A 27,673-nucleotide genomic window follows, 5' to 3' on the forward strand; every position below is an offset into this window, starting at 1 on the left:
ATAGTTTAGTGGGGTCATTGAGCAAGCCACTGTCTAGCTATTTAACGAGTTAATAATTTCCCTTTCTTGTGGACTTAGATCTTCTTGTTTTTGTTTAATTGTTATGTCAAACATTGTTATTTGATTTCGTTGTATTTCAAATATTATAGCTTTCCTTTTATTTTTAAATTTAGTATCTCTATTAGATTTTTTTCTAGTGTGAGGCCTTGCATGCCTACTTGGTTATGACCTTCTAGGTATGCAGCCATTTGTTGACGCTTCGGGTTCCGGCGTGACAGTAAATACGAAGGAATACTAAAAGGGAATTGATATAGAATCTACCAGGGGTGGAGACAAGAGAAGAAATAGAGAGGTGGCGAGATAAAAGCATAGCGGGTATAATAATAAAAGATTGCAACATAAGGTCATGAACACCTGGATAGGGTACACACTGATTGTGTGGTCTTTAGGTTTCACCAAAGTACATGTTAGGTGTCATCACTCCTAGATCACTTGCACCAAATGCACTGTAACTAAAGAATTCTTTTAATGGTGATAATCAAATCTTCCAACTTTAATCTTTTTGTTTCAACTGGAACTTTCAAGGCTTTCCCTAACAGACCTTTTCTCTTGCATGAGTGGGGAGGGTGAGCCGGGAGCTCTACTTTCTCATTCCATCTTAAAAAACACTTCTTATTATGTTTGTCTCACTTTTGGCTGGAAAGAATAGTTCTAAAAAAATTCATATATCTTTCATTATGTTAAAAAAATTACTTTTTACTTGCAATGTAAGTAGACAATTCATTGTTCATTATTAATTGTATAAAAGAAAGTGGAGCATTTGAAGATAACATTTTTTCTTCAGTTTCATGAAGTTTGGTTTCATATTTTGTGAGGTTACATGAAAATTTTACTTATTTTGTATTTTATTAAATTGGAAATGTTAATATTATAGAGAAAATAGAAGTTTTTTTTTAAGTCCTCTTTTCTTGTGGTTCTATTCTCATCTTTATTTATCTCCCAAGTTCTTTTATATAAACCATTTGAGAGTGTGAGACGTGGTTGTGTGCGGGTGGTTCCAGTATCCACATCTGCACAGATCCCACCCCCACTTGCTCCCCCGAGGTTTGTGTATGCCCTGTCTTTCTTAAAGACCTAGCCGCTCATCTTGGTAAAAAGAAAAATTCTTTTGTTTGTAACATATTTTTTTTCCTCTCCTAGAACTTTTTAAAGAATTATCCACAACCACAACAAGCGAGTTTGCAATCAACTCTCCATGTGGAGAGTCGACGGTTCCACTCCAAGACAATCACAACTTCCCTAAACAATAAGCGTTAATTCTCATAGGCATTAGTGAGATATGGCAAGGAACTTGCTGAAGATTCCATCGCTTAAGATAATGATTCCTTCACCGAGAGCGGATAAACTCTCTGATTTCAATGAATGTAGTACATCATATGTTGTGAAGAAGGGCCATTTCTTTCTTCGCACCTCAAAGGGGAAGCTGTTTATGGTTCCCTTGGCATATCTCAACAACAATACCTTTAAGGAGCTCTTGAAGATATCTGAAGAAGACTTTGGGTTTCTTGGAGGTGGCCCCTTCACATTGCCATGCAACGCAACATCAATGGAGTTTGTGCTCTCAATGATAAGAAGAGGAGTATCTCAAGAAGTTGAGAGGGCATTGCTTTGTAGCATTTCCATCTCTTGTCAATCCTCTGTTCTACTTTTGTTGTTGAACATTGGCAACAATTAGTAGTTTATAGTTGTTGAATAACACATATTTATTATTTCAGGGAATTCTTTGACTCAATAGTTCTTTGTCGAACTTATACATGAAGTTTACTTTGTTATTAACAATAAAAATTCTGACCAATAACCAAGTGGTCTATTGGTAGCCAGGTCCCCAGCAGATCCCTTCACAAGTGATGAGAGTTTGAATCTTAGGTGATGGCACATTTTTGGGAGTATGAGTAGTGGTTGTGTGCGGGTGGTCCCAGTGCCCATGTGTGCATGGGCCCCATTCCCACTTGCTTTGTTGTAGCTTATGCACGCCTCTGCTTTTCTTAGCGTCCTAGCCCGCTCATCTTAGCAAAAAAACAATAAAAAGTCTGATCCCCTAGCGATGAGTACTGATTATAAACAAAAGGATGATTATCTAATTGATGTATTAAGTTAACCTTTCGTCCACCCCAGTGATCTTAGTTTTCTTTCACAAGCCCATATTTTTGTCTTAGGCTTTATAGACTTTAACTTTGTGGTTAATCGAATCAAGATTTGTTCACTTTAATGAGAAAATTTAAGATAGAGTATCAAGTTTAAAATCTAACTAGGAACATAATTAAAGTTATCCAAAGATGTTATTTGTGCTTCTACACAAAATTTCTCAAACAGAGTACTTGATCTTTCATTGAAAGGATTGATTTTAGTGTGTGTATATGTGTGTGTGTGTGTGTGTGTGTGTGTGTGTTACCATCATATTTGATTTACACTAATTTTCTCAGAAAGGAAAAAAAGATGAGATGAGCAGGTAAAAACTGACAAGAAGAGTTAGACAAACCATATGCATCTAACCTTACTTTACCCCAAACGAAATATTGAGAAGTTTCCATTGATTGATTAACCGGTTTTTCAGCAATTTGTGGATTTTTTCTAAAACCTACATGAAATTTATTGCTGACCACCTTTGGTTTGTCATCAACATTCATGTCTTATTGTCTCCACAAATGAAAGATGGATAATGAAGAGAATGAACAACATTAAGAATTATTTGGAAGTTAAATTTGGCAACAAATGAAGTTCATTTTTCAAGAAGTCTTCTCTAGGAGTTTCATGACAAAGAATTCAGTTTTTCTACTGTTAACAATGATGTAGATGATGGATAAATTTTCTTCAAAAAATTTGCTACTATTAGTTTGCTGCAAGTGAAAATTCTGAAGTTCTCCTCCTCTTTGCTCTTGTATCTGTCATCCTATCCTTGCCCATCTTCTCCCCCCTTGCCATGGCAAGCAAGAGGCTAACCTCCACATCCTCCCCCTGGTCCCCTCCACAAGCCTGGGCTCAACTTGCCTCGGTGGCGGCCTATAACACAAACCTTTCTCTAATGCACAATAGCTGATAAGTGCTTGTGTATTGGTAATACGAAGTATTCTTTTCTTACGATAAACATTACTTTTATCAGGTTTAAGCGCTAATACGTGTGTATTTGTGTTATTGTAAACATATAGGGTTGTGAAGCTAAGTATTAAGAAAATAAGCCAAAAATAGATCGTGAACGCACTATTTGGTGGAATCTTGGAAGGAACAAATGTGAAGACACAAGTGGGGCTCTAAGATACGTGAATGTGTACCAGCCTCCATGTATTCAAGTCATTACAATGAGTTGGAGGGGCACGAACGCAGTCACATTTGCGTATCCCAACATGTGCAATGATAGCAAGATCTTCACCAATAAAACCGTTTATTAAAGAATCGACGCGATCTACGGCATAAACGTGTGCCCATTTATGTTGCCTCGATGAAAAGTGGATTCGGCAGTGTTTTTGGAGGGGGTACTGTAGCAAATCACTTTAGCAAATCAATGTAGCAGTTACTGTTCATAGACAGCAGATAATCAGAATTCCAAAGAATCCACACGGGCGTGTGGAAATTACCCACGCCCGTGTGAAAATTCCACAGGGGTGTGTGGAAAATCCACAGGGCCATGTGGATGTCCGATTCCAGCCTATTTAAAGCTGTTTTCAGCCCGATTTCGGCATCCTTTTTTCTATCTTTTCTCCAACTTTTGAGAGGCCGGCGACTAAGGTTTAGAGAGGCTTTGGAAAGGCTATTGGAGTGGTTCTACTACTTTGACACCATGTTTCTTATAAAAGATAGTTATTGGGGGAGCTTTCGTCGGCACCGATCCGGCGATGTGTGCCCTAGGCATGAGAAGGGGACCTTTGGAGAGGACGAGGCCATTCCACAAGACCATCGACACGAATATCGAAAGGGTTTTACTATGGATTGCATGTTTTTACTTTCGATTTCATTATTGATTGAGGATGTATTTGTTTCATTAACCTTTTATTATGCTTTCTTTAATTGATGTCTTTAATTGAGTTCCAATCTTGAATGCTTGTTGAATGATTTCTCCCTTAGAGTAACACTAGGGTTGAGAGTCTACATTGGTAATTTTTGTGAGTGAGTGACACACCATGAGGGTTAGACAAAGCAAGATTGGAGAGGGTCGAGAGGGTGAGTCGAGAGGGTGAGTCGAGAGGTAGCGGAGCATCCCCTTTCCCCTCCAGTGTGATTTATCCTACCTCCACATTCCAAGAGTTCTTTGCGGTCACAATAGAGTGAAGGGTTAAGGGATAAACTCTACTAGTTCTTAGTTACGCGGGCAATAGAGTGAAGCGTTGAAGTGACTTTAACACCTGGGGCTTAATTGTGACTAGGGGTCTTTCGCTTGGACCAAAGGGTTAGATCTACATATAAGAATAGGGTTTATCACTTGGAATCCCTAGAGGTTCTTGCAACTTTACACAGTGTGAGGTGTTGAGACTGGTTGATTTCTCCGCCGGGACATAGTGCAAAGTTAGTCACAGTTAATCTTAGGTTTGGGACCGTATATTTGAGGATGTCCACGACTTATTAAGCATTAGTTAGGAAGCATAATAGTTGGTTTTACACTTGAAACAATAATCCTAGGAGGAACAATTTCTGAGTACCCCATTTTTATCTATTGTCTTTCCACTCATTTATTTGTACATTTCTTTCCTATTTTCTTTAGTTTGTTTGCATCGATCTTTATCCACACCATCATTGTTTCATTTCCACTTAGTTAAGTAGCAATCTTGGTGTTTCTATTCTTTATTCCCTGTGGATACGATACCCCACTCACCTGGGATTTATTACTTCAGCAAACCCGTGCACTTGTGGGTCACACATAAGGGGCGTTGTTAATAGCCAAGTTTTGGCCAATCTCAAGGATTCTACTATTGAATTTGTTCGCGTGGATGGTGATGTCATTTCTCGTGCTCGCATGCGGTTCTAAAACTCACTTTATAGAATTTATTTTGGCAAACCTTCCCCATTTGACCAACTAAAGATGACTTTGATGGCCAAAGAACTTAGAGAGGTCTAACTTTCTGACCTCCCCAATAGGTTCTTTTTAATTCAGTGTACCTCTTATGATATCATGCAACGTCTTCTCCTTGAAGGACCTTGGTCCATCAATGGTATAATTCTACAACTTTCTCCTTTACAGTCATTCTTTGAACTGGCTTTTACCAAACTTAACTAAGTCGCTACTTCTTCAGCATCATAACAAGGAAAATTCCACTGAGTAGTCATTAATCAGGCAAGAATCACGATGCAAAGCTTCTGCATGCCCTCCATGTGTCAAACTAGAAGTGGGAGCTTCTATCACACGTGTCAAAACTATCAAGGCTGTCAGCCATGCATCCGGATCTAGTCTTGGATCATTTCTACCCGCCCCCTACCATATTAGAGAAATAGTTACTATGACCACAGCCACTGGCTCTTCCCCTCTGGCTGTGAGGCTTCAACCAGGCTCCAAACCCTAGAGAAGGATCCTCATTCTCCAACGTAACCTCAATCACATGAACAAGCTCCAAAGTTTCCCCTACCATCATACGTGCCCTACCAGAAAGGTGAGACTGATCATCCACCACCATCTGCTGCCTGTCAAGGACAGAGGGCGGTGGTTTTTCAGACCCTTCCTTTCAGCTGCTAGTAAATGAGCAGCTGGATTCGCGATGACCAACGCTCCCACACCTATTACAAAAAATAGGAAGCTTTTCATAAATGGTGAGTATAAAAACTTGATTTTCATCATAATGTACCCAAGTTCCTCTCTAAAGAGGATGATCCAGATCAATATCTACACAAATGCAAGCATACTTTGCTCTAGAATGATTTAGAGTGTGCTCATCCATCTTTAGCACTCAACCAAATTGGGAGGTGATTGCCTCTAGGACCTCTTCTCCCCATAGCTTCATGGGAACATAACGTAGCTAGATCTAAACCACCTCTGATGAGAGTTTTTCAAAGGCAGGTTGAAAGGATTCACCCCAGGCTGATAGTTGGTGGATTCTCCCCGGAACTATCAAAGGTTCATCCCAGAGTAGACAGTCTTGCATATCTGGTAACTCACAGAGAATATAGTAGAAACCATTTGGTAGGTCAGAGACAGTGAGACTCCCTAAACCACGCCAAGTGTCAGCAAGAGCCTGCTTAGCCTCGTCTAAGGGCAAAGCTTTTCCCAAGAACTTTACATAAAGGGATGAATGCATGCAGCTCTTTGCATGGTTCCACTGATCAAGATTGATGGAAACCCGAGTATGTATGGAATTTTTTAATTGCTCAAAGTGAGTTTTTTTAATTGCCAAGAGTGGAGTTTGGTGGATGACCTAACAACCCTTGCCCAGGAAACTCCAAAAGTGGTTGTTTTTACTTTGCTGGTTTCTAGAGGTTTTGGGGGAGGGGGGCATTGGCCTACTCCGAGGAGGAGGGATGGGGCGGAGGAAGCTCAAGAGGTAGATGGAGACACAGTATCTTCAAGGAGCTATTAAAGATATCCGAAGAAGAATTTGGGTTGCCGGGTGATGGTCCAATCACATTGAAATGTGATGTTGTATCGACGGAATATGCTCTCAATACTAAGAAGAAGAGTATCTCAAGAGGTGGAGAGGGCACTGCTTAGCTCCATTTTCATCTCTTGCCAATTCACATGCTTTGCTTTTGCTGTAGAAAATACTCAACAACTTGTAGTTTGTAGCTGCTAATTGATTCATTATTCAAATTATTTTTATGATCTCACAGAACCTCACTTGTATATCCGATAGAATTTTTGGACTCCTTAAATTTATTAGAAATACATATGATTTTCTCACTCAACTTACCAAATTCAATAATTGATGGTGTCTCTAATCCAACAATAAATTTTCTCTATGAAAGAAACAATAAACCCAAGATGAGATTGAACTATTGCGTTTCAAAACAAAAATTAACCTTGCCAACTTATTCAAAATATGGTTTCATTAATCTAGTTTACTTAAAAAGCAAGGAACCAATGTTTTGATAGGAAAATGTTTTGAGCACAATGTTAATTAATTTAGGCCTTCGCCTCTCCTTTTTGCTCTAGCAGCTAATGTTCTGAGCGCAATGTTCAATCACGCTCTTAGATCCAAAACCCTGATAGGTGTCCAACTAGATCAATCTGAAAGAATCTGTCATTTACAATATGCAGATAATCTAATCATATTCTCAATAGAATGACAAGAAGACCTTCACATAATAAAACTAATTCTATCTCTTTGAAGGGTCTTCCGATCTCTCTATCAACTACTCGAAAAGCTGCCTGTACTCCACAAATTATGGATACCAACCAAATTTAGCATCTATAGTGACCATAAACTACATCAAAAATTGTCTTCCTATTACATACTTCAGAGTTCCCCTCTCTGGAAGATGACTAAGATGTCAAGATTGGATAAAACTTATTAGAATGGTCCAAACTAGGCTCTCACCTTAGAAAGCAATTTACCTCTCCTTAAGAGGTCGCGAAACTCTTATTAACTCAGTCTTATCCACAATCCCAGTTTATTGGATGTCAGTATTCAAACTACCAGCATGGGTAATACAAAAAATTGATAGATTAGAAGAAATTTCCTTTGGAAAGGACTGGACCTAGGGTAAAAAAGTGTCAGCCTGGTTGCTTGGAAGAGGATCTGTCGTCCTCGCCCAATGGGAGGCTGGGGAATTCTCAATCTTCAAGAGTTCAATAAAGCCTTACTAGGGAAATAGTGGTGGAAGATTTCCACCAATCTAAACAGTTGCTGGGGGATAAGTGTTTGTGTATTAGTAATACGAAGTATTCTTTTCTTACGATGAGCATTACTTTTCTCAGATTTTATCGTTAATACATGTGTATTTGTGTTCTTTTGTACATGTAGGGTTGTGGAGACAAATATGGAAGAAAGAAGCCAAAGTAGATTGTGTTTGTACTTTGTTAATGGAATCTTGGAGTGAACAAATGTGAAGACACAAGTTGTGCTCAAAGACATGTGAGTGTGTGCCAACCTCAGTTATGCTCAAGTGAATATACAAATTTGAGGGGCACAAAGGCAATCACACTCATGTGTTTCAACTTGTGCAATGCTAGCAAGATTGTCATAAAATATGTTTTTATTTGAAGATGCAACGCAATCTACAGCATGGACGTGTGCCCGTTTATGTTGCCTCAATGAAAAGTGTGGATTCGGGAGTATTTTGGCAGAGTGTTGTACCAGATACTGTAGTAAATCACTGTAGCAGAATTGTTTACAGGCCACTGAAAAATGAATTTCTGCAGATTCACACGGGCGTGTGAAAATTCCACACGCTCTTGTGGATGACAAATTCTAGCCCTATTTAAGTCGTGATTTCAGTCCGATTTGAGGATCCTTCTTTCCATCCTTTGGCCTATCTTTTCTCACCTTTGGAGACGCCCACAGCTAGAGTTTGGAGAGGCTTTAGCTAGCCTTTTGGAGAGGTTTATGGCCTTCGACACTGTGTTTCCTTCAGAAGAGAGTTATTGGGGGAGCTTTCATCGGCACTGATTCGGCAAGGTGTGCCCTAGGCTTGATGAGGGGACCTTTGGAGAAGACGCAGCTACTCCATAAAACCATCGACATGAACACCAAGGGTGTTTTATTCATGTATTTCATATTTTTACTTTTGATTTCATTATTGATTGTATTTTGCTCCATGGAGAGCTAAACCCCTAGTGGGTACTTGAGCTTGTAAACCCTAGGATGATATTGTTTCTTTAACCTCTTATTATGCTTTCATTAGTTGATGTTTTAATTGAGTTCCAATCTTGAATGCTTGTTGAGTTGATTTCCCTTAGAGTGACACTAGTTTTGAGAATCCATTTTGGTAATCCTTGTGGATAAGTGACACACCATGAGGGTTAGATAATGCTAGATTGGAGAGGGTTGAGAGGGTGAGTCGAGAGGTAGCGGAACGTCTCCTTTCCCCTCCGGTGTGATTTATCCTACCTCCATGTTCCAAGAGTTCTTTGCGGTCACAATAGAGTGAAGTGCTAAGAGACGAATTCCGCTGGAGCTTAGTTGCGTAAGCAACAGAGTGAAGCATTGAAGTACTCCTTAGTATCTTGAGCTTAATTGTGACTAGGGATCTTTCGCCTGGACCAAAGGGTTAGATCTATTTTAGGGAATAGGGTTTATCACTTGGAATCCCTAGAGCCTAAATCAACCTAGTACAGTGTGAGGTGTCGAGACTGAGAGATTTCTCCATCAGGGAATAGTGTAGGGTTAGTCACCGTTGACCTTAAGTTTTGGGACCGTGTGTTTAAGGATCTCCATGAATCATTTTACATTAGTTAAGAAACATAATAATTGGTCTTGCACTTGAAACAATAGTCCTAGGGTGAACAATGTCCGGTCGCCCCATACATCGTTAATTGCCTCTCCTATCTTTTATTTGCACCTTCTTCTTCTTTTCTTATTTCTATTTGCATTGATTCTTATTCACATCACTATTATTTCATTTTTGTTCTAGTTAAATAGCAATCTTGGTGTTTCTAATCACTATTCCCTATAGATTTGACTACCCACTCACTGGGGTATTATTACTTCGACAAACCCATGCACTTGCGGTACACACGCAAAAGGGTGTGTCATTAGGCCAAAATAATCAATTCCAACTTCTCTACTAGAAATCCATAAGGAGTCTTGTTTTAGAACCCACCTAGAAATAAATCCTTTGTCTGGCAGGAGTTAACGCCACTCTACCACCTTTTCAATCTTGCATCTCCAAATTTGTTAGAAGTGGCACTAACACTATCTTCAGGTTTGACTGATGGCATGAGGGTGAACTCTTAAAGATCTCTGGCCAACCCCTTTTAACGATTGCACCTCTCCCTGGATATCTCTAAGACAATCTTTCAGCTTCTCAATTCTTCAAGGAACCTATTCCACACTACAACAATAAAAGATTTATCCCCCCTTTCTTGAATTTAATTCCAGACTGCTCTAATGACCATAATGACATAAATACCTGGACAATGGAAAAAAGTGGAACCTTCCCTGTTAAGTCATTCTACAAATTTTTAATAAATGGAGGCAAGCATAGTCTGCTATACACTCAGTTCTGAAAAATCCATTGCCCAAGTAAAATCACTTTATTCTGTTGGCTAACTTGGGATGTTAAAATTCCAACTCTCTCAAATCTGTTCAAAAAAGGGTGTGACCAAAATGCTACAAATACATGCGGACTCTACCACAGCTTCCGAAATAGTGGAACATCTCTTTATCAAATGTGAATACTCAGAACGAATTTGATCCTTCTTTAATCAAATATTCGATTTACACTTCTAACCATCACCTGTCTCTAGAATTTAGACCACATGGCTACCTTCGTTAAATTCTAGTCAACATACATTGTGAGATCTCAGTTCCAGATCCATTATTTGGAATATATGGTTGGAACGAAATAATCGCATATTTCAATTACTTGCTTTGCCTTTTCATACTGTTATCTTTAAAACTGCTAATATGCTTTTTCTTGGTTTCCCACAGCTTCAGACCCTCAATAGCAAACTCTCAATAAAGCATCTCAGTAGATCAAGCCCTCTCTCAACATCATGAGCACAAGAGTCGCGAACAATACCGGCCATACAAATTCTAATATAGCCATGGAGTAGTTTACTTCCCTAGGCAACTCGAGCAGGCATGTGATTCCGACGGAAGTCTTCGCCGATCAAGCTGCTATTCTCTTTTTAGTTTCCTTTATATTTTTCTTCTTCTTGTTTTGAGTGCCTCACTACTGGTGAGAGACCTTAGACTGTACTTTTATTTTGGTATTTGTTTTACTTTTATGCGTTTGTCTTGTCTTCTCTTTCTGCTTTCTTTTAATAAAATTGTGGTTTATCCACTTTAATCAACAAAACAAAAGGAACTATAGATTTTGAGGAATCCCATGGCAAGCTATTGCTTTTTGGCAGGAAAATTATGAACTGCTCAATATAATACTACTACCATCGGATTGCAAATTATTCAAAGAAAATTTAGCCCTCGTATGTCTCATGGTATTCCAGTGTAAATATTCAGTCATTGTCGAGTAAGATGAAAACTCTTTCTTCTAAAGCCCAATGCAGTGCATAATAAGTGGAATTGCTTAAATCCTAAACAATTGTCACAGCTGTTCATGTTCTTTACTTTCCATGTTCACTTGCGGTGGTCCATTTATACATTTCATGTGATTTTGTCGAGACATGGAAGGACCAAATGAATAAATTGCTCAAAAACTGGTTAATAGATCAATGAAAACTTCTCTATAGCGTGTGGCCTTTGAGCATTATTTGAAGCATATGGGTTGTCTTAACTCTTCTAAGCCAGTCAACTTCCACCAGCTCATCTGCATTTTCTGACACACTTCTTCCTGGCAAGTTGGAGAAATTAATCAAATGCCACTCCACATGCTCCGAACAACCCTTCACTAATGTATGATCAACTACTTCTCTTGAGTAATTTGTTTCTCTAAAGGTAGAAATTACCCCAGTTCATAGATTGATGGAACTCGTCAAAATGCCAATTACTGTCATATAACAGCAGTGTATCACTGAACAAATAGACCATATGAATCATTATGATTCAAATTAGATATGAAGCCTGCTATCGTTTTATCTGCGCCTCCATTCCAATATGTATACTGTAAAAAGAGCAAAACATTAGCTCAAAGAGGGCAATGATCAGAGAATCTTGTACAAGACATTGTCGACAGTTTTGCTCATCCAAACAAATAATAATCAATGCTCATTCAACAGCTGATTTTGCTGAACCTAGTTTTCCATTTATAATGACAAAATTACATGCAGCCAGTGAACATAATGAGATTGAAGGATTGATGTCTTAATTTCATATAATCCAAAAGAGAGAATTTCTTCACAAATAAGTTCTTGAGAGAATTTTTCAAGAATCAAAGAATTTCATGAGATTATACAAGTGAGACTGTGTTATTACAAGAAATCAAAAACTGTAAACTGCTACTTGATGTGGTTGCTCAACAGGAAGCATAGAACATGCTGACTGGCAAGAGATGAAGATGGAGCTAAGCAACTGCATCTCCATCTCCTTAGACACTCCTCTTCTAAGCAAAGACAGCACATATTCCATGGATGCCGCATCACAGGGCAGTGTGATGGGACCATCACCTGGCAAACCAAATTCTTCTTCAGATATCCTCAAGAGCTCCTTGAAAATATTATTGTCAAGGTATGCCAATGGAACCATGAAACGCTTCCCCTCTGAAGTGTACACATTGAAATGACCCTTCTCTGCAACATATGATGTGCTGCATGCATCGAAATCAGAACAGACATCATTGGATCTTGGAGATGAAATCATTCTCTTTAAGGATGGAACCTTCAGCAGCTTCCTTGCCATCTCTCTCACTGATTTTTATGAGAATTCAAAGCTTGGTTTATATGAGAGTTGTGTTTGTCTTGGTGACAAAAACAATGGTTGGCATCTCCTTATATAGGCGAGTAAGAGTATAGCTTCTTTCCATTGATGACAGGAGCAAGGCCATGTTCTGTAACATTGATGAGGAGACAGGAGAAAGTAACATTTTTAGATTTGGTTTTGACATTGTCACATGAAGTGGACCTGACCTGCTTGTTGTTAGCATTACATTTCCTTATGCCCTTCTTGACATACTAATGACATGTTCGATCCAGGTTATCAATCCATCTAACTGCATTCAAAGAATATTAATTCACAATCTACTTTGAATGCAGTTAGATTGATTAGTAATGTAGAACACACATGTCATTGGAGTGTCAAGAAAAGCAGACGAAATGCAATATTATCCACATAACCCATCTGGTCCAAACTTCATCCAAGTTATCAATTGCTCCTACCATCAGTGGAAGAAGCTATAACCTTACTTGGGTATATAAGCATATGACACTACTGCTCTTTCCACCAAGACAATCACAACTAACATAAACAACAAGTTTTGATTCTCATAGACATCAGTGAGAAATGGCAAGAAAATTGCTGAAAGTTCAATCCTTTAAGAGAATGATCTCTTCACCAAGAGCTGATAAACTCTCTGATTTCAATGAATGAAGTACATCATCTGTTGCAGAGAAGGGCCATTTCTTTGTTTACACATCAGAGGGGAAGCGATTCATGGTTCCCTTGGCATATCTCACCAATAATATCTTCAAGGAGCTATTGAAGATTTCTGAAGAAGAATTTGGGTGGCCGAGCGATGGCCCATCACCTTGCCCTGTGACACAGCATCAATGGAGTATGTCCTCTCCATCCTGAGAAGAGGAGTATCTGAAGAAATGGATAGGGCATTGCTTAGCTCCATTTTCATCTCTTGCCAATCAACATGCTCTGCTCTTGCTGTAGGAAGTACTCCACAACTCACAATTTGCAGCTGCTGATTGGTTCATTCTTCAAATTCTTTTTGTGATCTCACAAAACCTCACTTGTACATCCTATGGAATTTTTTGATGCCACAAATTTATTACAAATAGATATGATTTCTCAGTTAACTTGCCAATTTCAACGGCTTACATTGTCTGTAATCCAGCAAAATATATTTCCCAATGAAGAAAAAAAATAAAAAATAAAAAAGGGAAGATGAGATAAGCAAAAAATTTCACGGGGTCGATAAGCTACAATAATTGATGTACCACCGTACATGTCTTTCCTTCACACCTCTCTTGTGGAGCGGCGCTTGTTGCTTTAGTAAAAAATAAAAATAAAAATAAAAATAATTGTGGAGTGACGCTTGTTGCTTTCTTAAAAAATAAAAATAAAAATAATGAGATTGAACTATTTGTAGTTCAAAACAGTTTAATGTACATTGCCACCTTAAATAATGGCCTGCATAACCTGTTTAATCTACAAAGCAAGGAACTATAGTTTTTTTAGGAAACCAATGGCAATTTTTTTTTTTTGGCAGAAAATTTACCTAACCTCTGTTTCATTGTATAAATAAGGTGTCATTGTCCAACAAGATGAAAACTCTTTCTTCTAAAAGCACAACGCTGTTCATAATGAGTGGCCTGAGGCGAGTTGATGGCCATTAAGAATTCTTAGACCATAGAGAGTAGCCATTGGTTAACTCCTGAACAATTATTACAGCTATTCATGTTCTTCCTTGCGCATCTTTACTTGTTGTGGTTCATTTATACATTTCATGTGGTTTTGTCTAAACATGGAAGTACTGAATGAATAAATTGCTCAAAAACAAGTTAATTTATTAATGAAAACTCGGTGTGGGGTTGGAGCTTTATTTGAAGCATATGGGTTGTCTTAACTCTTCTAAGCCTGTCAACTTCCACCAGCTCATTTGCATTTTATGATGCGCACCTTCCTCACAAGAAAGAGGAATTAATCAAATGCAAGTCTTTCGAGTATATATGAACAACTCCACATGCTATGAACAACCTTTCACTAATGTAAGATCAACTGCTTCCTTTGATTAGTTTGTGTCTAGAAGTAGAAATAATTAACCTGAGTTCATGAATTGATGGAACTTATCAAACTGGCAATCACTTTCATAAAGTAGCAATGTAGCACTGAACGAATAGATCATATGAATCTAATTAGATATGAAACCTGCTATTGTTTCTTATGTGCCTCTATCCCACTAAATTTACAGTAAAAAGAGGATAAAGTACAGCTCAAAGAGAGCAATGATCATAGAATCTTGTGCAAGACATTGTTGACAGTTTCACTCATCCAGATGAAGTAACCATTTCTTTTTTCTTTTTTTCCTTTTTTTTAAGTGTAATCAGTATTTGGTCAACAACTAATTTTGATGTACCTAATTTTCCATTTATAATAACAAAATTATGTGATACCAGTAAACATAATGTAAATGAGGGATTGATGTCTTAGTTTCATATAATCGAAAAGAAAAAATTTCTACAAAGATAAGTTATTGAGAGAATTTTTTAAGAATCAAAGAATTCCATGTGATTATACAAGTGGGGGTGTGACATTCCAAGTAATCAAAAACTACAAACTGCTACTTGTTGAGGTTGCTCAACAGCAAGCATTGAACATGCTGATTGGCGAGAAACGAAGATGGAGCTAAGCAATTGCATCTCTATCTCCTTAGACACTCCTCTTCTTAGCAAAGATAGCACATATTCCATGGATGCTGCATCACAGGGCAGTGTGATCGGACCGTCACATGGCAAACCGAATTCTTCTTCAGATATCCTCAAGAGCTCTTTGAAAATATTATTGGTCAGATATGCCAAGGGAATCATGAATCGCTTCCCCTCGGATGTGTAAACAAAGAAATGGCCCTTCTCTGCAACATATGATGTACTGCATTCATTGAAATCAGAGAGCTTATCAGCTCTTGGTGAAGAGATCATTCTCTTAAGGGATGGAACCTTCAGCAACTTCCTTGCCATCTCTCACTAATGCCTTTGAAAATCAAAGCTTGCTGTTTAGGAAAGTTGTGCTGTTTTGGTGGCAAGAGAGATAGAATGGATATGCTTATATAGCTGAATAAGTGTATAGGTTTATGGCATTGATGGTAGGACCAAAGCCATGTTCTGTGAACATAGATGAGAAGACATGACAAAGTAACAATTATGGATTTGGTTTCAACATTGGCACATGAAGAGTGGACCTGATGTGCTTGTAGTTAGCATTGCATTTCTTCATGCCCTCCATGACAATCTATTGACATGTTGGTCCAGATCATCAATCAAAGTAAAATGTGAAGGTGATATTTCCGCAGATTAGTCGTATCATGGTCCGTATATGTCATACAACTGTCAAGAAGTTAAGAAGGCAATGTAATACTGACCACGGCACCAGCAGATCCAAAGGTTTAACTTTCCATGCTCCCGTCCTCAAATCCATTGATGGCATGGCCTTGTCCTCATCATTTCTCATCTTTTATATAACTAAATGATAATCATAGCCTGTGGCCAACCCCGTCAACAAGAATCATATACAATAAAAATTTTTTCTAGAAGGCATCTGAAATGACATGGGAGTGGCAGAAGGTAGGTAGCTGCATTTGGGAGAAGGTTCCCCTTACCAAGAGCAGATGAATGTTTTGATTTCAGTACATGCAGAACATCAACAGTTGCAGAGGAAGGTCATTTCTCTGTTTATACATTTGAGGGGAAGAGGTTCATGGTTCCATTGGCAGACTTAAAAAAATAATATTTTCAAGAAGCTCTTGAAGAATTCTGAGTAAGAGTTTGGTTTGTCTCAAGATGGTCCAATCACATTGCCCTGTGACGCGATATCCATGGAGTATGTGTTATCTTTGCTATGAAAAGGAGCATCTCAAGAAGTAGAAAGAGCATTGCTCAGACACAGTTTCATATGTTGCCAATCTACATGTTCTGCTCGTGCTGTGGAACATCCTCACTTGTACATTTTACATAATTTGTGATGCATTGTTCTAAATGTGAATTGGGAGATTTCCAACTTGGTACTGTCATGGTACTGTTCATTTGTACATGGACAAGTTCATGAGCACAAGTGTGCTTGTGCTCATGCAAATCTCAGAAAATCAGTTTTGAGCTAGCACGGTAATGAGTATAATTTTCACTTAATTATATAGATTTTTTTAACTCGCGATGAATGAAATGTGAATTATTTTGAACCAATTTTACTCCTAATCTTATTGTTATTGCATTGTAGGAAAGAAAGCGAATGATTTGAAGGAAGAACGCATCAAAAACATAAAATTGGAGAAAATAAAAGCAAGTTTCAATGGAGAGCAAAAAAGCAAAACAGAAAAACTAGCACCTAGGCCCTACAATAGTAAGAGGTGCAAAACATAAAGTATAGTGCTTAGGTGCTACACTCTTTGGTGCCTAGGCGCTACCCTGACATTTAAATTATAAAAGAGACTAGGGTTTGAGATAAAAAGATGAGGAGAATTTCAGAAACCAAAAGGCTAGGAGCTAAGATTCGGCGAAGATTTATTGCCAAACTTTAGTTTTTAATTATTCTTTGTTCATTTGATTATGAACCTTATTAATATGTCGAGCTTTGCAATTATCATGTTTTAAATACCTTTTTTCTAGGGCTATGAAGTAGCCATACTATTAAAACCTAGATTCATCTTTATTTATTTTAATTAATGCTTGTTTCAAGGTTGTCTTGGATACTTTATTCTATGCTCAATGATTGTGATTGTTTGATTAGTAATTTGATTTGAGACCGAGAGATGATAATTGAATTAGGTTTTGATTGAAATATTATACAATCATCAAAAGATAGAGATATTTATGAAATTGCATGCATCATTATAAATTTCCAGAGTTTAATGAGTTCCATAAATTCATAGTTATCTCATACATGATGTTAATTTATCTAATGGAATATGATATTGATGCTTGAGAAAAATCAGTAGATAATTTAGGAAAATTTGATGACAACATAAGAAATAACCATTGATTGATTCAACTAGACGATTAGGTGGAATTAGTCTAGGTGAACTTGGAAACCTTAGAATCTCTAAGCACTTATTTCTCCTCGTCTAACTATCTTTCTCTATTCCTCGTATAATCTTTTCAATTTCATTAATCAAGTAGAATTAGGGTTAGAGTAATTTTGGTAGTTAATAAACTCAATCCTCATGGAACGATACTCTCTTATCATTATATTACTTGTTTACGATAGTGTATCCTTGTATTGTAAAATTACACAACACACACCTCTAGGTTAAGGTATATAGGCTGGCTAATGCATGAACACTGTGCAAGGCCGTACAAGTGCTCATGCTCATGTAGATGTTAGGCATTCGAGTTTTGGAGAAACATGGCCACAAACTAGGCCCAAGCATGAGTGTCTTAGTCCTATAAATTGGTGATCGTAAAACCTTCTTGGCATTAGAAGAGAAGTAAAGTGGAAAAAGAAACAGAGGGTAAAAGCAATTGGAGAAGAAAGCTTGTGATCAGTTTGGAAACTCCAAGGAGATTGGTTTGCTTCTTCAAGAAAATGAAAGAAAGGAAGTAAGCTTGATCTTTATGATTTTAAGCATGTAAACACTTTCTCCTCTTGTTTGTGAAACCATTCATAGATCTAAGCTTTGTATAAGCTTCTACTCATTATTTTTCAACACTAAAGTGGAATTTACTGAACACCTGCCCATGAACATAGGCTTTCAGCTGAAGCACATGTTGCATAAGAGGAAGCATTGAACGAGTGTGACGATTAGTTGAACACTTGATGTGCAATTTCATAGACACCTAGCAATATCATCACAATGATAGACAATACAAAGATGATATATACGCATTAACAAAAAAAAAAACAAAATAAGGCACCAAATTTAACATTGTTCAACAAAGAAAATCCAACATCTACAGAAGTAGAATGCTTTACTATATCTTGGGGAATTATAAGAGTATGAGAATAAACACAAAGCTAGAAGAGGATTACCAAGCTTGAAAATCTTTACCTCACATCAAAAACAAAGATCTTACCTTGCTTTAATGAGATCAAGTAAAAATAGGAGCTCTCCTCTACACCTTCTTCACTTTTTCTTTTCACTCTCTACATAAAAGAGAACTCACCTTTCATCTCTCTCTCTCTCTCTCTCTCTCTCTCTCTCTCTCAACCCAACAGACGTATAATCCTATATAAATATTAAAGAAATCTAGACTATTGGACTAAAAAGAGATCAAGATTTGGCTTCATCCCAGTGATCTGGCCCTATTTAACACCACGTTAAAGGGTAAAATATCTTGAGTGGATACGTATTATGGTCATTTTGCATTTTGAGCATCAAACTTTAATGTATCATTTTGGTCATTCAACTTTAATTTGTATTCACCAGGAGGGTACAAAGAGGATTGTGGGGAGAATTTGATGACATGTACACTAGATTTGCCACATTAACACTAGTTTATGTCTCCATCTGGATAGACGGACTTGACCTTTATGAAAGGGGATAATGTGGCCACTCTTATTGGCACGGTAGATATCACATCGCCATGGTGAACTGGTCAATAAGAATAGCCACGTATCTCTCTTTGATGATGTGACATATCCACAAATGCAGATGACACGCAAACTGGTGTCGAAATAACAAATCTGGTATATATGTCATCAAATTCCCACCAGAATCCCGTCAGTACCCTCTTGGTAAACACAAATTAAAGCTGGATAACCAAAATAATACAAATGAAGTTTGATGCTCAAAATGAAAGATGACTATAATATGGTACCCGCCCAAAATAGTTACCCCAAGTTAAATCTTTGTATCCTTTGTTGGATTACTTGTTTGCCCTACTCTTTCTTATGTGTTTGTGAAGCACATTAGCATTATCAGCCGCTCATAACCCCATCAATCATCAAGTTTCTTATTTTGAAACTTAAAGCAACTAATATAGTTAATATGTTTGCACAAACTCACAAGAAAAATAAAAACAAACAAACAAATTCAACAAGGACATAAGGATTTAACATGATTCAGCTTAAAACCTACACCCAATGGTAGAGGCAGTAAGAAAGTTCCACTAAAATGATGAAGATGAAGAGTACAAGCTTCTATGAAGCTTTGATCTACCAAGGCTTCACATACAAGAAGAGAAATTTCCAGGGGGCTTACAAAGCATGAAATCCAAGTTTACTCCTTCAGTAGCTTGAAGGAACAAGTCAAGCTTCTAGGACATTTCTGGCCTATCTCAAGTCTTCCTTTCCAACCACTTTCACCATTTTCTTTTTCTTCACTCTCTTTACTCATCTAATGTTAGAAGAATTTTAAGATTCCCAATTTACAGGTCTAAACACGCCAATGTTGGAGGCGATGTTCCTCCAAAAATGATATCCTGAAAGATATGCTGGCTTAAACAGGACAGTATTGGAGGTGGTTGCTCATGCCCAAACTCATTAGAGGTGCACAATCTTGAACATGGCCGTGTGCAATACCCATGTTCAATAACACGCCTATGTACAGCAACTTGGAGGTCGTGTTCCTCATCCAAAGAGTTACATGGGCTTGAACACATCATGTACAATATCCATGTAAAGTAATATGGCCATGTACATGTGAACAATAACCATGTCAATACCCGCATTTTGGAAATTTTCTAAGCCACATTCACAACACTTAGAAATCCACATGATTTATCATTTTCTTGCCAATTCCACTGACCAACAGAGGTAGTGAAATGTAAAAGTGCAAAGTAGCATATGGCCATAGACAATGCCATATTTCTTTGTATGATGATTAAAAAAACACCCCCATAATAACATGATGATTTCAGAACAGATAAATTAACATTAGCAACTTCCTAAAATAATTCATTGAATGATCTTCTTAATTTGAAAACCAAGTAATCAATAATTATCAAAGACAACATCCAATGCAAGCCATGGCATTTGTTGACAGATAATTGTGAACATCTCAAAGCTTATTGTATTTGGTGAAATCAGGACATTCTGCTTTTAATTTCTTAGATATCACGTGTTCAATTGTAAATATCATCAATTTTTGACGAAAAATTCCAATATAATTGTTTTTCTGATCATCGTGATAATACAAGGTGGATGAACACTGGATCTCTTTGAACAATCCTCCAATCACACACAACAACACAAATGAAGAAAGGAACAACACTCAAGTGGAGTCAACTACCTCAATGTTGATACTTCCTTCCTGATTAACTTAGAACAACTGAATATAAAGAGAAACATAGTTTGCTTTATAGCAAGGATGCTGACAAGCTTTACAAAAAGGCAAAAGGTGAACAACAGTGTCCAATCAGCTTCTCAGACTAGATATGCTCTAGTCCAATCCGCACACAAACCTTAATGACCAGGTACACTTAGCTGACTCTACTACTAGGTCAACCAAGCTTAGCCAACAGAACGGACTTGACAATTCATCTGATAACAAAGTCAAACCAAGCCAGAAAAAAGAGCCTGATAGCAAGATCCATGTATAAGTTTCATTTGCCAAGAACGAGGCAACTTTATACGAATCAAAGAATTCCATAAAACTATACAAAGTGAGGGCTTGTTAAATTACAAGTACTCAAAAACTACAAATTACAAATTGTTGAGGGTTCTCAAGAGCAAGCATAGAGCATGTTGATTGGCAAGAAATGAAAATCAAGCTAACTAATTGCATCTCTATCTCCTTAGATACTCCTCTTCTTAGCAAGGATAACACATACTCCATGGAAGCGGCATCACAAGGCAATGTGATAGGGCCATCACATGGCAAACAGAATTCCTCTTCCGATATCCTCAAAAGCTCCTTGAAAATACTATTGTGTAGGTATGCCAAGGGAACCATAAAACGCTTCCCCTCAGAAGTGTACACATTGAAATGCCCTTTCTCTGCAACAAAGGATGTACAGCATGCATCGAGATCAGAGTGTTTATCAGCTTTTGGTGAAGCCATCATTTTCTTGAGGGATGGAACCTTCAGCAACTTCCTTGCCATCTGTGACAAATGTTTATGAGAATCAAAGCTTTGGGTGTATGAAAGTTGTGATTGTTTTGGCAATAAGAGCAACAGTTTCCATAGTCTTATATGGGTGAATAATAGTAAAGGTGCTCCCATTGATGGTAGGAGCAAGGCCATGTTTGGAAAACATACATGGAAAGACATGAGACTAACATTTTAAGATTTGGTGCTGCAATTGGCACATGAAGAGTGGACCAGATGTGCTTGTTGTTAGCATTACATTTCCTCATGCCCTTCTTGGCATACCATTGACATGTTAGGACCAGGATATCAATCCATCTGAGTGCATCTGAGTGAACTGTGAGTTAGTGACTCACAGTTCACTTTGAATGGATACAGATGGATTGATAATGTACAACCAACATGCCATTGGCTTGTCAAGAACAGACGATGAAATGCAATGCTAGCCATATACCCATCTGGTCCACTCTTCATGTGGAAATTGCAACACCGAATCCAAAAACATTAATTTTGATGTCATTGAATATGTGTTAACAGAACATGACCTGCTAACATTAATATGAGGATGCTATACTCTTTCTTTTCTATATAAGCATATGGTTATCATCGCTCTTGCAGCCAAGACAACCACAAGTTATACACACACCAAGTTGCTATAGACTTACACCTTTAAGAAAATGGCAAGGAAGTTGCTGAAGGTTCCATCCCTTAAGAGAATGATCTCTTCACCGAGAGCGGATAAACTCACTGATTTCAATGAATGCAGTACATCATCTGTTGCGGAGAAGGGCCATTTCTTTGTTTATACATCAGAGGGAAAGCGATTCATGGTTCCCTTGGCATATGTCACCAATAATTTCTTCAAGGAGCTCTGGAATATATCTGAAGAAGAATTTGGGTTGCCGGGCGATGGGCACATCATATTGCCGTGTGATGAGGCATCAATGGAGTATGTGCTCTCCATGCTGAGAAGAGGAGTATCTGAAGAGGTGGAGAGGGCATTGCTTAGCTGCATATTTATCTCTTGCCAATACACATGCTCTGCTTTTGCTGTAGAAACTACTCAACAACTTGCAGTTTGTTACTGCTGATGGATTCATTCTTCAAATTCTTTTTGTGATCTGACAAAACCTCACTTGTACATCTAATAGAATTTTTTCATGGCTCAAATTTATTACTAATACATATGATTTTCTCAATTAACTTACCTGCTTCAATGATTGACAGTGTCTATAATCCAGCAATATATTTTTCCCAACAAAAGAAACAACAAAAGCAAGATGAGATGGAACTATTTATGTTTCAAAACAAAATTAACCTTGCCAACTTATTCAAACAATGGTTTCGTTAATCTGATTAACTTAAAAAGCAAAGAACCATAGTATTTGAGGAATCCAATCGCAAGCTATTGCTTTTTGGCACGAAAATTATAAACTGCTCAATATATTATTATTTCTTCAGATTGTAAATTATTCGAAGAAAATTTAGCCCTCGTATGTTTCATGGTATTCCAACGTAAATATTCAGTCATTGTCGAGTAAGATGAAAACTCTTTCTTCTAAAGCCCAATGCAGTGCATAATAAGTGGAATTGCTTAAATCCTAAACAATTGTCACAGCTGTTCATGTTCTTTACTTTCCATGTTCACTTGCGGTGGTCCATTTATACATTTCATGTGATTTTGTCGAGACATGGAAGGACCAAATGAATAAATTGCTCAAAAACTGGTTAATAGATCAATGAAAACTTCTCTATAGCGTGTGGCCTTTGAGCATTATTTGAAGCATATGGGTTGTCTTAACTCTTCTAAGCCATCAACTTCCACCAGCTCATCTCGCATTTTTCCGACACACTTCTTCCCGGCAAGTTGGAGAAATTAATCAAATGCCACTCCACATGCTCCGAACAACCCTTCACTAATGTATGATCAACTACTTCTCTTGAGTAATTTGTTTCTCTAAAGGTAGAAATTACCCCAGTTCATAGATTGATGGAACTCGTCAAAATGCCAATTCATCGTCATATAACAGCAGTGTATCATCGAACAAATAGACCATATGAATCATTATGATTCAAATTAGATATGAAGCCTCGCTATCGTTTTTATCTCGCGCCTCCATTCCAATATGTATACTCGTAAAAAGAGCAAAACATTAGCTCAAAGAGGGCAATGATCAGAGAATCTTGTACAAGACATTGTCGACAGTTTTGCTCATCCAAACAAATAATAATCAATGCTCATTCAACGAGTGATTTTTGCTTGAACCTAGTTTTTCCATTTATAATGACAAAAATTACATGCAGCCAAAGTGAACATAATGAGATTGAAGGATTGATGTCTTAATTTCATATAATCCAAAAAGAGAATTTCTTCACAAATAAGTTCTTGAGAGAATTTTTTTCAAGAATCAAAAGAATTTCATGAGATTATACAAGTGAGACTGTGTTATTACAAGAAATCAAAAAAAGCTGTAAACTGCTACTTGATGTGGTTGCTCAACAGGAAGCATAGAACATGCTGACTGGCAAGAGATGAAGATGGAGCTAAGCAACTGCATCTCCATCTCCTTAGACACTCCTCTTCTAAGCAAAGACAGCACATATTCCATGGATGCCGCATCACAGGGCAGTGTGATGGGACCATCACCTGGCAAACCAAATTCTTCTTCAGATATCCTCAAGAGCTCCTTGAAAATATTATTGTCAAGGTATGCCAATGGAACCATGAAACGCTTCCCCTCTGAAGTGTACACATTGAAATGACCTTTCTCTGCAACATATGATGTACTGCAGTCATTGAAATCAGGGAGCTTATCTGTTCTTGGTGAAGAGATCATTCTCTTAAGGGATGGAACCTTCAGCAACTTTCTTGCCATCTCTCACTATTGCTTTTGAGAATCAAAGCTTGTTGTTTTGGAAAGTTGTGATTGTTCTGGTGGCAAGAGCAATAGAATGGATATGCTTATATAGCTGAATAAGAGTATAGGTTTATCGCATTGATAGTAGGACCAAAGCCATGTTCTGTGAACAAAGATGTGAAGACATGAGAAAGTAACAATTATGGATTTGGTTTCAACATTGGCACATGAACAGTGGGCCTGATGTGCTTGTAGTTAGCATTGCATTTCTTCATGCCCTCCATGACACTCTATTGACATGTTGTTCCAGATCATCGAAGTAAAATGTGATGGTGATATTTCCATATATCAGTATCATGGTCCGTACATGTCATACAACTGCCAAGAAGTTAAAAAGGCAATGTAATACCGACCACAGCACCAACAAATCCAAAGGTTTAACTTTCCATGCTCCCCTCCTCAAATCCATTGATGGCAAGGGATGACAATGGGTAGGGTATGCCAAAACACTTATCCGTACTCGTAACCCCAATCTCATACCCATACCCTTTAGAGTACAAAAAATCATACCCTTATCTTTACCCGCAGGTACAGGTATACCCGTAGGATACCCGTTTTTCCCGTTATTCAAATTATCAAATTAAATTTAAATATAAATTTAAATAATTATAATAATAATAATACAATTTTAAACACATGTCTAGAAATTTAAAATTACAAGTTAATATATATTTGTTTAACTTAAATTATATAATCACATAAAAGTTATATGTTACAAATTAATTTATACAAAATAAAAAGTTTGTTGATTTTCATTGCCGTCTATTTAGGACCCAATGGTAACTCTACTTTTTTTTTTGTTTATGTTTAACTATCTTGGTTTTTTCTTCAAATTTTATTTCATATATCTACTATTTATATTATATATAGATTCAAATTTTATAAATGACTAGTGAGATTTTTTAATATAAAAAACATTATAAGTAATTCTCATAACCAATTGATATTTTATTAGTATTTTATTTTTCAGAATGTTTTTATAATTTATAGAATAAATTATTATAACATTATTTTTTATATTTGTTTTATAATATTCAATTTTTTAAAATTTAATTGTGATTCTCAATATTTAAATAAAATTCAAAATAATATATTAAGAAAAAATTTAAAGTATTATTTTCAAATTAATCACAATGAAAATGTATCTTGGGCAAATTGTTGATAAATATTTTGCTTAATAAAAAATTATATTAGCATAATAAAAAATTATATATACATATGAGGGTAAGGGTACGAGTACGGGTAAAGCGCGTACTCTCTTCAACAGGTAAGGGTACAGGTAGGGTAGGGCATACCCTTACCCGACCCGTATCTGCTTAAAAATAACGGGTAATACCCTTTGACCGGGTACGGGTAAGGGTATACCCATCAGGTAGGGTATAAATTGCCATCCCTATTGATGGCATGGCCTTGTCCTCATCATTTCTCATCTTTTATATAACTAAATGATAATCATAGCCTGTGACTAAGCTCGTCAACTAGAATCATGTACAATAATATTTTATTCTGGAAGGCATCTGAAATGACATGGAAGTGGCAGAAGGTAGGTAGCTGCATTCGGAAAAAGGATCCTCTTAATTACCAGGAGCAGATGAATGTTCCAATTTCAATACATGCAGAACATCATCAGTTGCAGAGGAAGATCATTTCTCTATTTATACATTTGAGTGGAAGAGGTTCATGGTTTTCTTGGCAGACTCAGAAAATGATATTTTCAAGTAGCTCTTGAAGAATTTTGAGAAAGAGTTCTCTTTGTCTCGAGATGGTCCAATTAGATTTCCCTATGACGTTGTATCCATGGAGTATGTGTTATCTTTGCTATGTGTTAGAGCAATAATAATACATGTATATGTACATTGTATTTACACACACACATATATATATATACTTATGTGTACACTATTCTTGTATTTATATGGGTTTGTTTGCTCTAATGAATTTATTCCATTCTCTTCTTTCATATTTCATTTATCATGGTATCAGATGCCGCCAGATCTCGCCGGAATCTTGTTCGGTCTTGTCTATGACATTAGTGTCATTTGTTCCATTCCTTCTTGTCAAAACTTTGTAGGTCCTCCGACATGATTTGATAGCCCTCGAGCGAGCTTTGTTAGCTTTCCATAGAGCTTTATCTGCCTTCCAACAAGCCTTGCACGCTCTAACTTGTCTTTCGACGAGCCTTGCAAGCTTTGTTCACCCCGCCGCTTTGTGCTTACCTGCCGCCACAATCCCACCTCTCAACCAACGTGAACCATCCGAGCACTAGTCCAATAACCACTGTCCGACGATCTCACTGTCGACTCGACCTGGAACCTCCGACGAGCTCCAACTGCCTACAATCCCGGACAGCTTCTTGATTTCCCAACCAAGCCAACAACCCTATTCTTCCATCTTATTTGTCTTTTTCCTCATTTCTTCTCTTTGATTCCCCGACCAAGCTCTAGCCTTTCTTCTTTTCAAAGCCTTAAGTCCTAACATTTTGTCCTTTTCCTCTCATTTGTTTCTTCAATCCTTCATTCATTTTCACAATACCCCTCATTAAATAAATCTATATATATCTACAAAAAAAACACAAAAAAAACCAAAAAGGAAACAAACAAAAAAAAAAACAAACAAAAATCCAAGTCCCAAGAATTGTTTTCCCTCTTATCTATTTCCTAAGCACTTTATTCCCATCATTTAAATATATATATATATATATATATAAAAAAATGCAAGTCCTGAGCTTCATTTTTTTCCATCTTATCTATTTCCTAAGCACTTTACTCTCCTAAAAAATAATAAAAAAATAAAAATGTCATCATCTTCCTCTTCTCCACATTTCCTAGCTTCAGTCGATATCAAATTAAATGGTTCTAATTATAGAGAATGGTTTACTACTGTTTGCATTGTTTTACTCGGTAGAGATCTACTTTGATACTTGTTGATCACCGTACCATAACCATTATTTGTCAGTTTTGTGAGATTGATATTCGTATGGAAATTGGACATCTTCACACTGCTCATGCAATATGGGAACACTTAGGTTGTATGTTTGTGAGCATTCCAGCTCTGCTTGTTAGTATGACATTTTGCAAGACCTTACGCACGTACAGCAAAGTGAACATTCAGTTAGGGAGTATGTCAATGACCTGAGGTCACTATGGCATCAGATTGATTCTTTAGAGGAGTCCACTTGCTTAACATGCAAATGTTGTAAAACTTGCACTCAGTCTCGCCAAACACAGCGCACCTTCGAATTTCTGATGCGTCTTCATCCTGACTTTGAGGCTGTTTGCAGCCAACTGCTCAATCAGGACCCTCTTCCATCATTTGAC

The 27,673-nt window shown here is 37.3% G+C and overlaps 6 protein-coding genes across 6 annotated transcripts; 2 read left to right on the plus strand and 4 right to left on the minus strand.

Annotated features, from left to right (window-relative positions):
• The first annotated feature begins 1,339 nt into the window (after window positions 1-1,339).
• LOC120262878 (auxin-responsive protein SAUR36-like) lies at window positions 1,340-1,735 on the plus strand. Its single transcript, XM_039270788.1, has one exon. The coding sequence runs from the start codon at window positions 1,340-1,342 to the stop codon at window positions 1,733-1,735; it is 396 nt and encodes a 131-aa protein (XP_039126722.1).
• A 10,111-nt stretch (window positions 1,736-11,846) lies between these two features.
• Window positions 11,847-12,482, minus strand: LOC120263789 (auxin-responsive protein SAUR36-like). The gene has a single exon (XM_039271766.1). The coding sequence runs from the start codon at window positions 12,432-12,434 to the stop codon at window positions 12,018-12,020; it is 417 nt and encodes a 138-aa protein (XP_039127700.1). The 5' UTR covers window positions 12,435-12,482; the 3' UTR covers window positions 11,847-12,017.
• A 2,402-nt stretch (window positions 12,483-14,884) lies between these two features.
• On the minus strand, window positions 14,885-15,489 carry LOC120264340 (auxin-responsive protein SAUR36-like). The gene has a single exon (XM_039272151.1). The coding sequence runs from the start codon at window positions 15,437-15,439 to the stop codon at window positions 15,026-15,028; it is 414 nt and encodes a 137-aa protein (XP_039128085.1). The 5' UTR covers window positions 15,440-15,489; the 3' UTR covers window positions 14,885-15,025.
• Window positions 15,490-20,861: 5,372 nt separating this feature from the next.
• LOC120262887 (auxin-responsive protein SAUR36-like) lies at window positions 20,862-21,453 on the minus strand. The gene is made up of 2 exons (XM_039270800.1): window positions 21,058-21,453; window positions 20,862-20,891 (listed from the first exon to the last, which is right to left on the minus strand). Exons 1-2 carry the CDS (start codon window positions 21,451-21,453, stop codon window positions 20,862-20,864), a joined length of 426 nt encoding a protein of 141 aa, XP_039126734.1.
• Window positions 21,454-22,077: 624 nt separating this feature from the next.
• LOC120255447 (auxin-responsive protein SAUR36-like) lies at window positions 22,078-22,568 on the plus strand. The gene has a single exon (XM_039263520.1). It carries the CDS (start codon window positions 22,116-22,118, stop codon window positions 22,527-22,529), a length of 414 nt encoding a protein of 137 aa, XP_039119454.1. The 5' UTR covers window positions 22,078-22,115; the 3' UTR covers window positions 22,530-22,568.
• Window positions 22,569-23,897: 1,329 nt separating this feature from the next.
• Window positions 23,898-24,358, minus strand: LOC120262897 (auxin-responsive protein SAUR36-like). The gene has a single exon (XM_039270810.1). It carries the CDS (start codon window positions 24,312-24,314, stop codon window positions 23,898-23,900), a length of 417 nt encoding a protein of 138 aa, XP_039126744.1. The 5' UTR covers window positions 24,315-24,358.
• Between the last annotated feature and the right edge of the window lie 3,315 nt (window positions 24,359-27,673).

Source organism: Dioscorea cayenensis, chromosome 1 (assembly GCF_009730915.1).
Source record: "Dioscorea cayenensis subsp. rotundata cultivar TDr96_F1 chromosome 1, TDr96_F1_v2_PseudoChromosome.rev07_lg8_w22 25.fasta, whole genome shotgun sequence".
NCBI classification, from domain to species: Eukaryota; Viridiplantae; Streptophyta; class Magnoliopsida; order Dioscoreales; family Dioscoreaceae; genus Dioscorea; species Dioscorea cayenensis.

Coding starts and splice junctions, on each gene's coding strand:
- LOC120262878 (XM_039270788.1), top strand. CDS start 1,340: ATGGCAAGGAACTTGCTGAAGATTCCATCGCTTAAGATAATGATTCCT.
- LOC120263789 (XM_039271766.1), bottom strand. CDS start 12,434: ATGGCAAGGAAGCTGCTGAAGGTTCCATCCTTAAAGAGAATGATTTCA.
- LOC120264340 (XM_039272151.1), bottom strand. CDS start 15,439: ATGGCAAGGAAGTTGCTGAAGGTTCCATCCCTTAAGAGAATGATCTCT.
- LOC120262887 (XM_039270800.1), bottom strand. CDS start 21,453: ATGGCAAGGAAGTTGCTGAAGGTTCCATCCCTCAAGAAAATGATGGCT. Junction 20,892..21,057: donor TTGAGAACCCTCAACAATTT/GTAATTTGTAGT, acceptor CTTTGTTATCAG/ATGAATTGTCAAGTCCGTTC.
- LOC120255447 (XM_039263520.1), top strand. CDS start 22,116: ATGGCAAGGAAGTTGCTGAAGGTTCCATCCCTTAAGAGAATGATCTCT.
- LOC120262897 (XM_039270810.1), bottom strand. CDS start 24,314: ATGGCAAGAAAGTTGCTGAAGGTTCCATCCCTTAAGAGAATGATCTCT.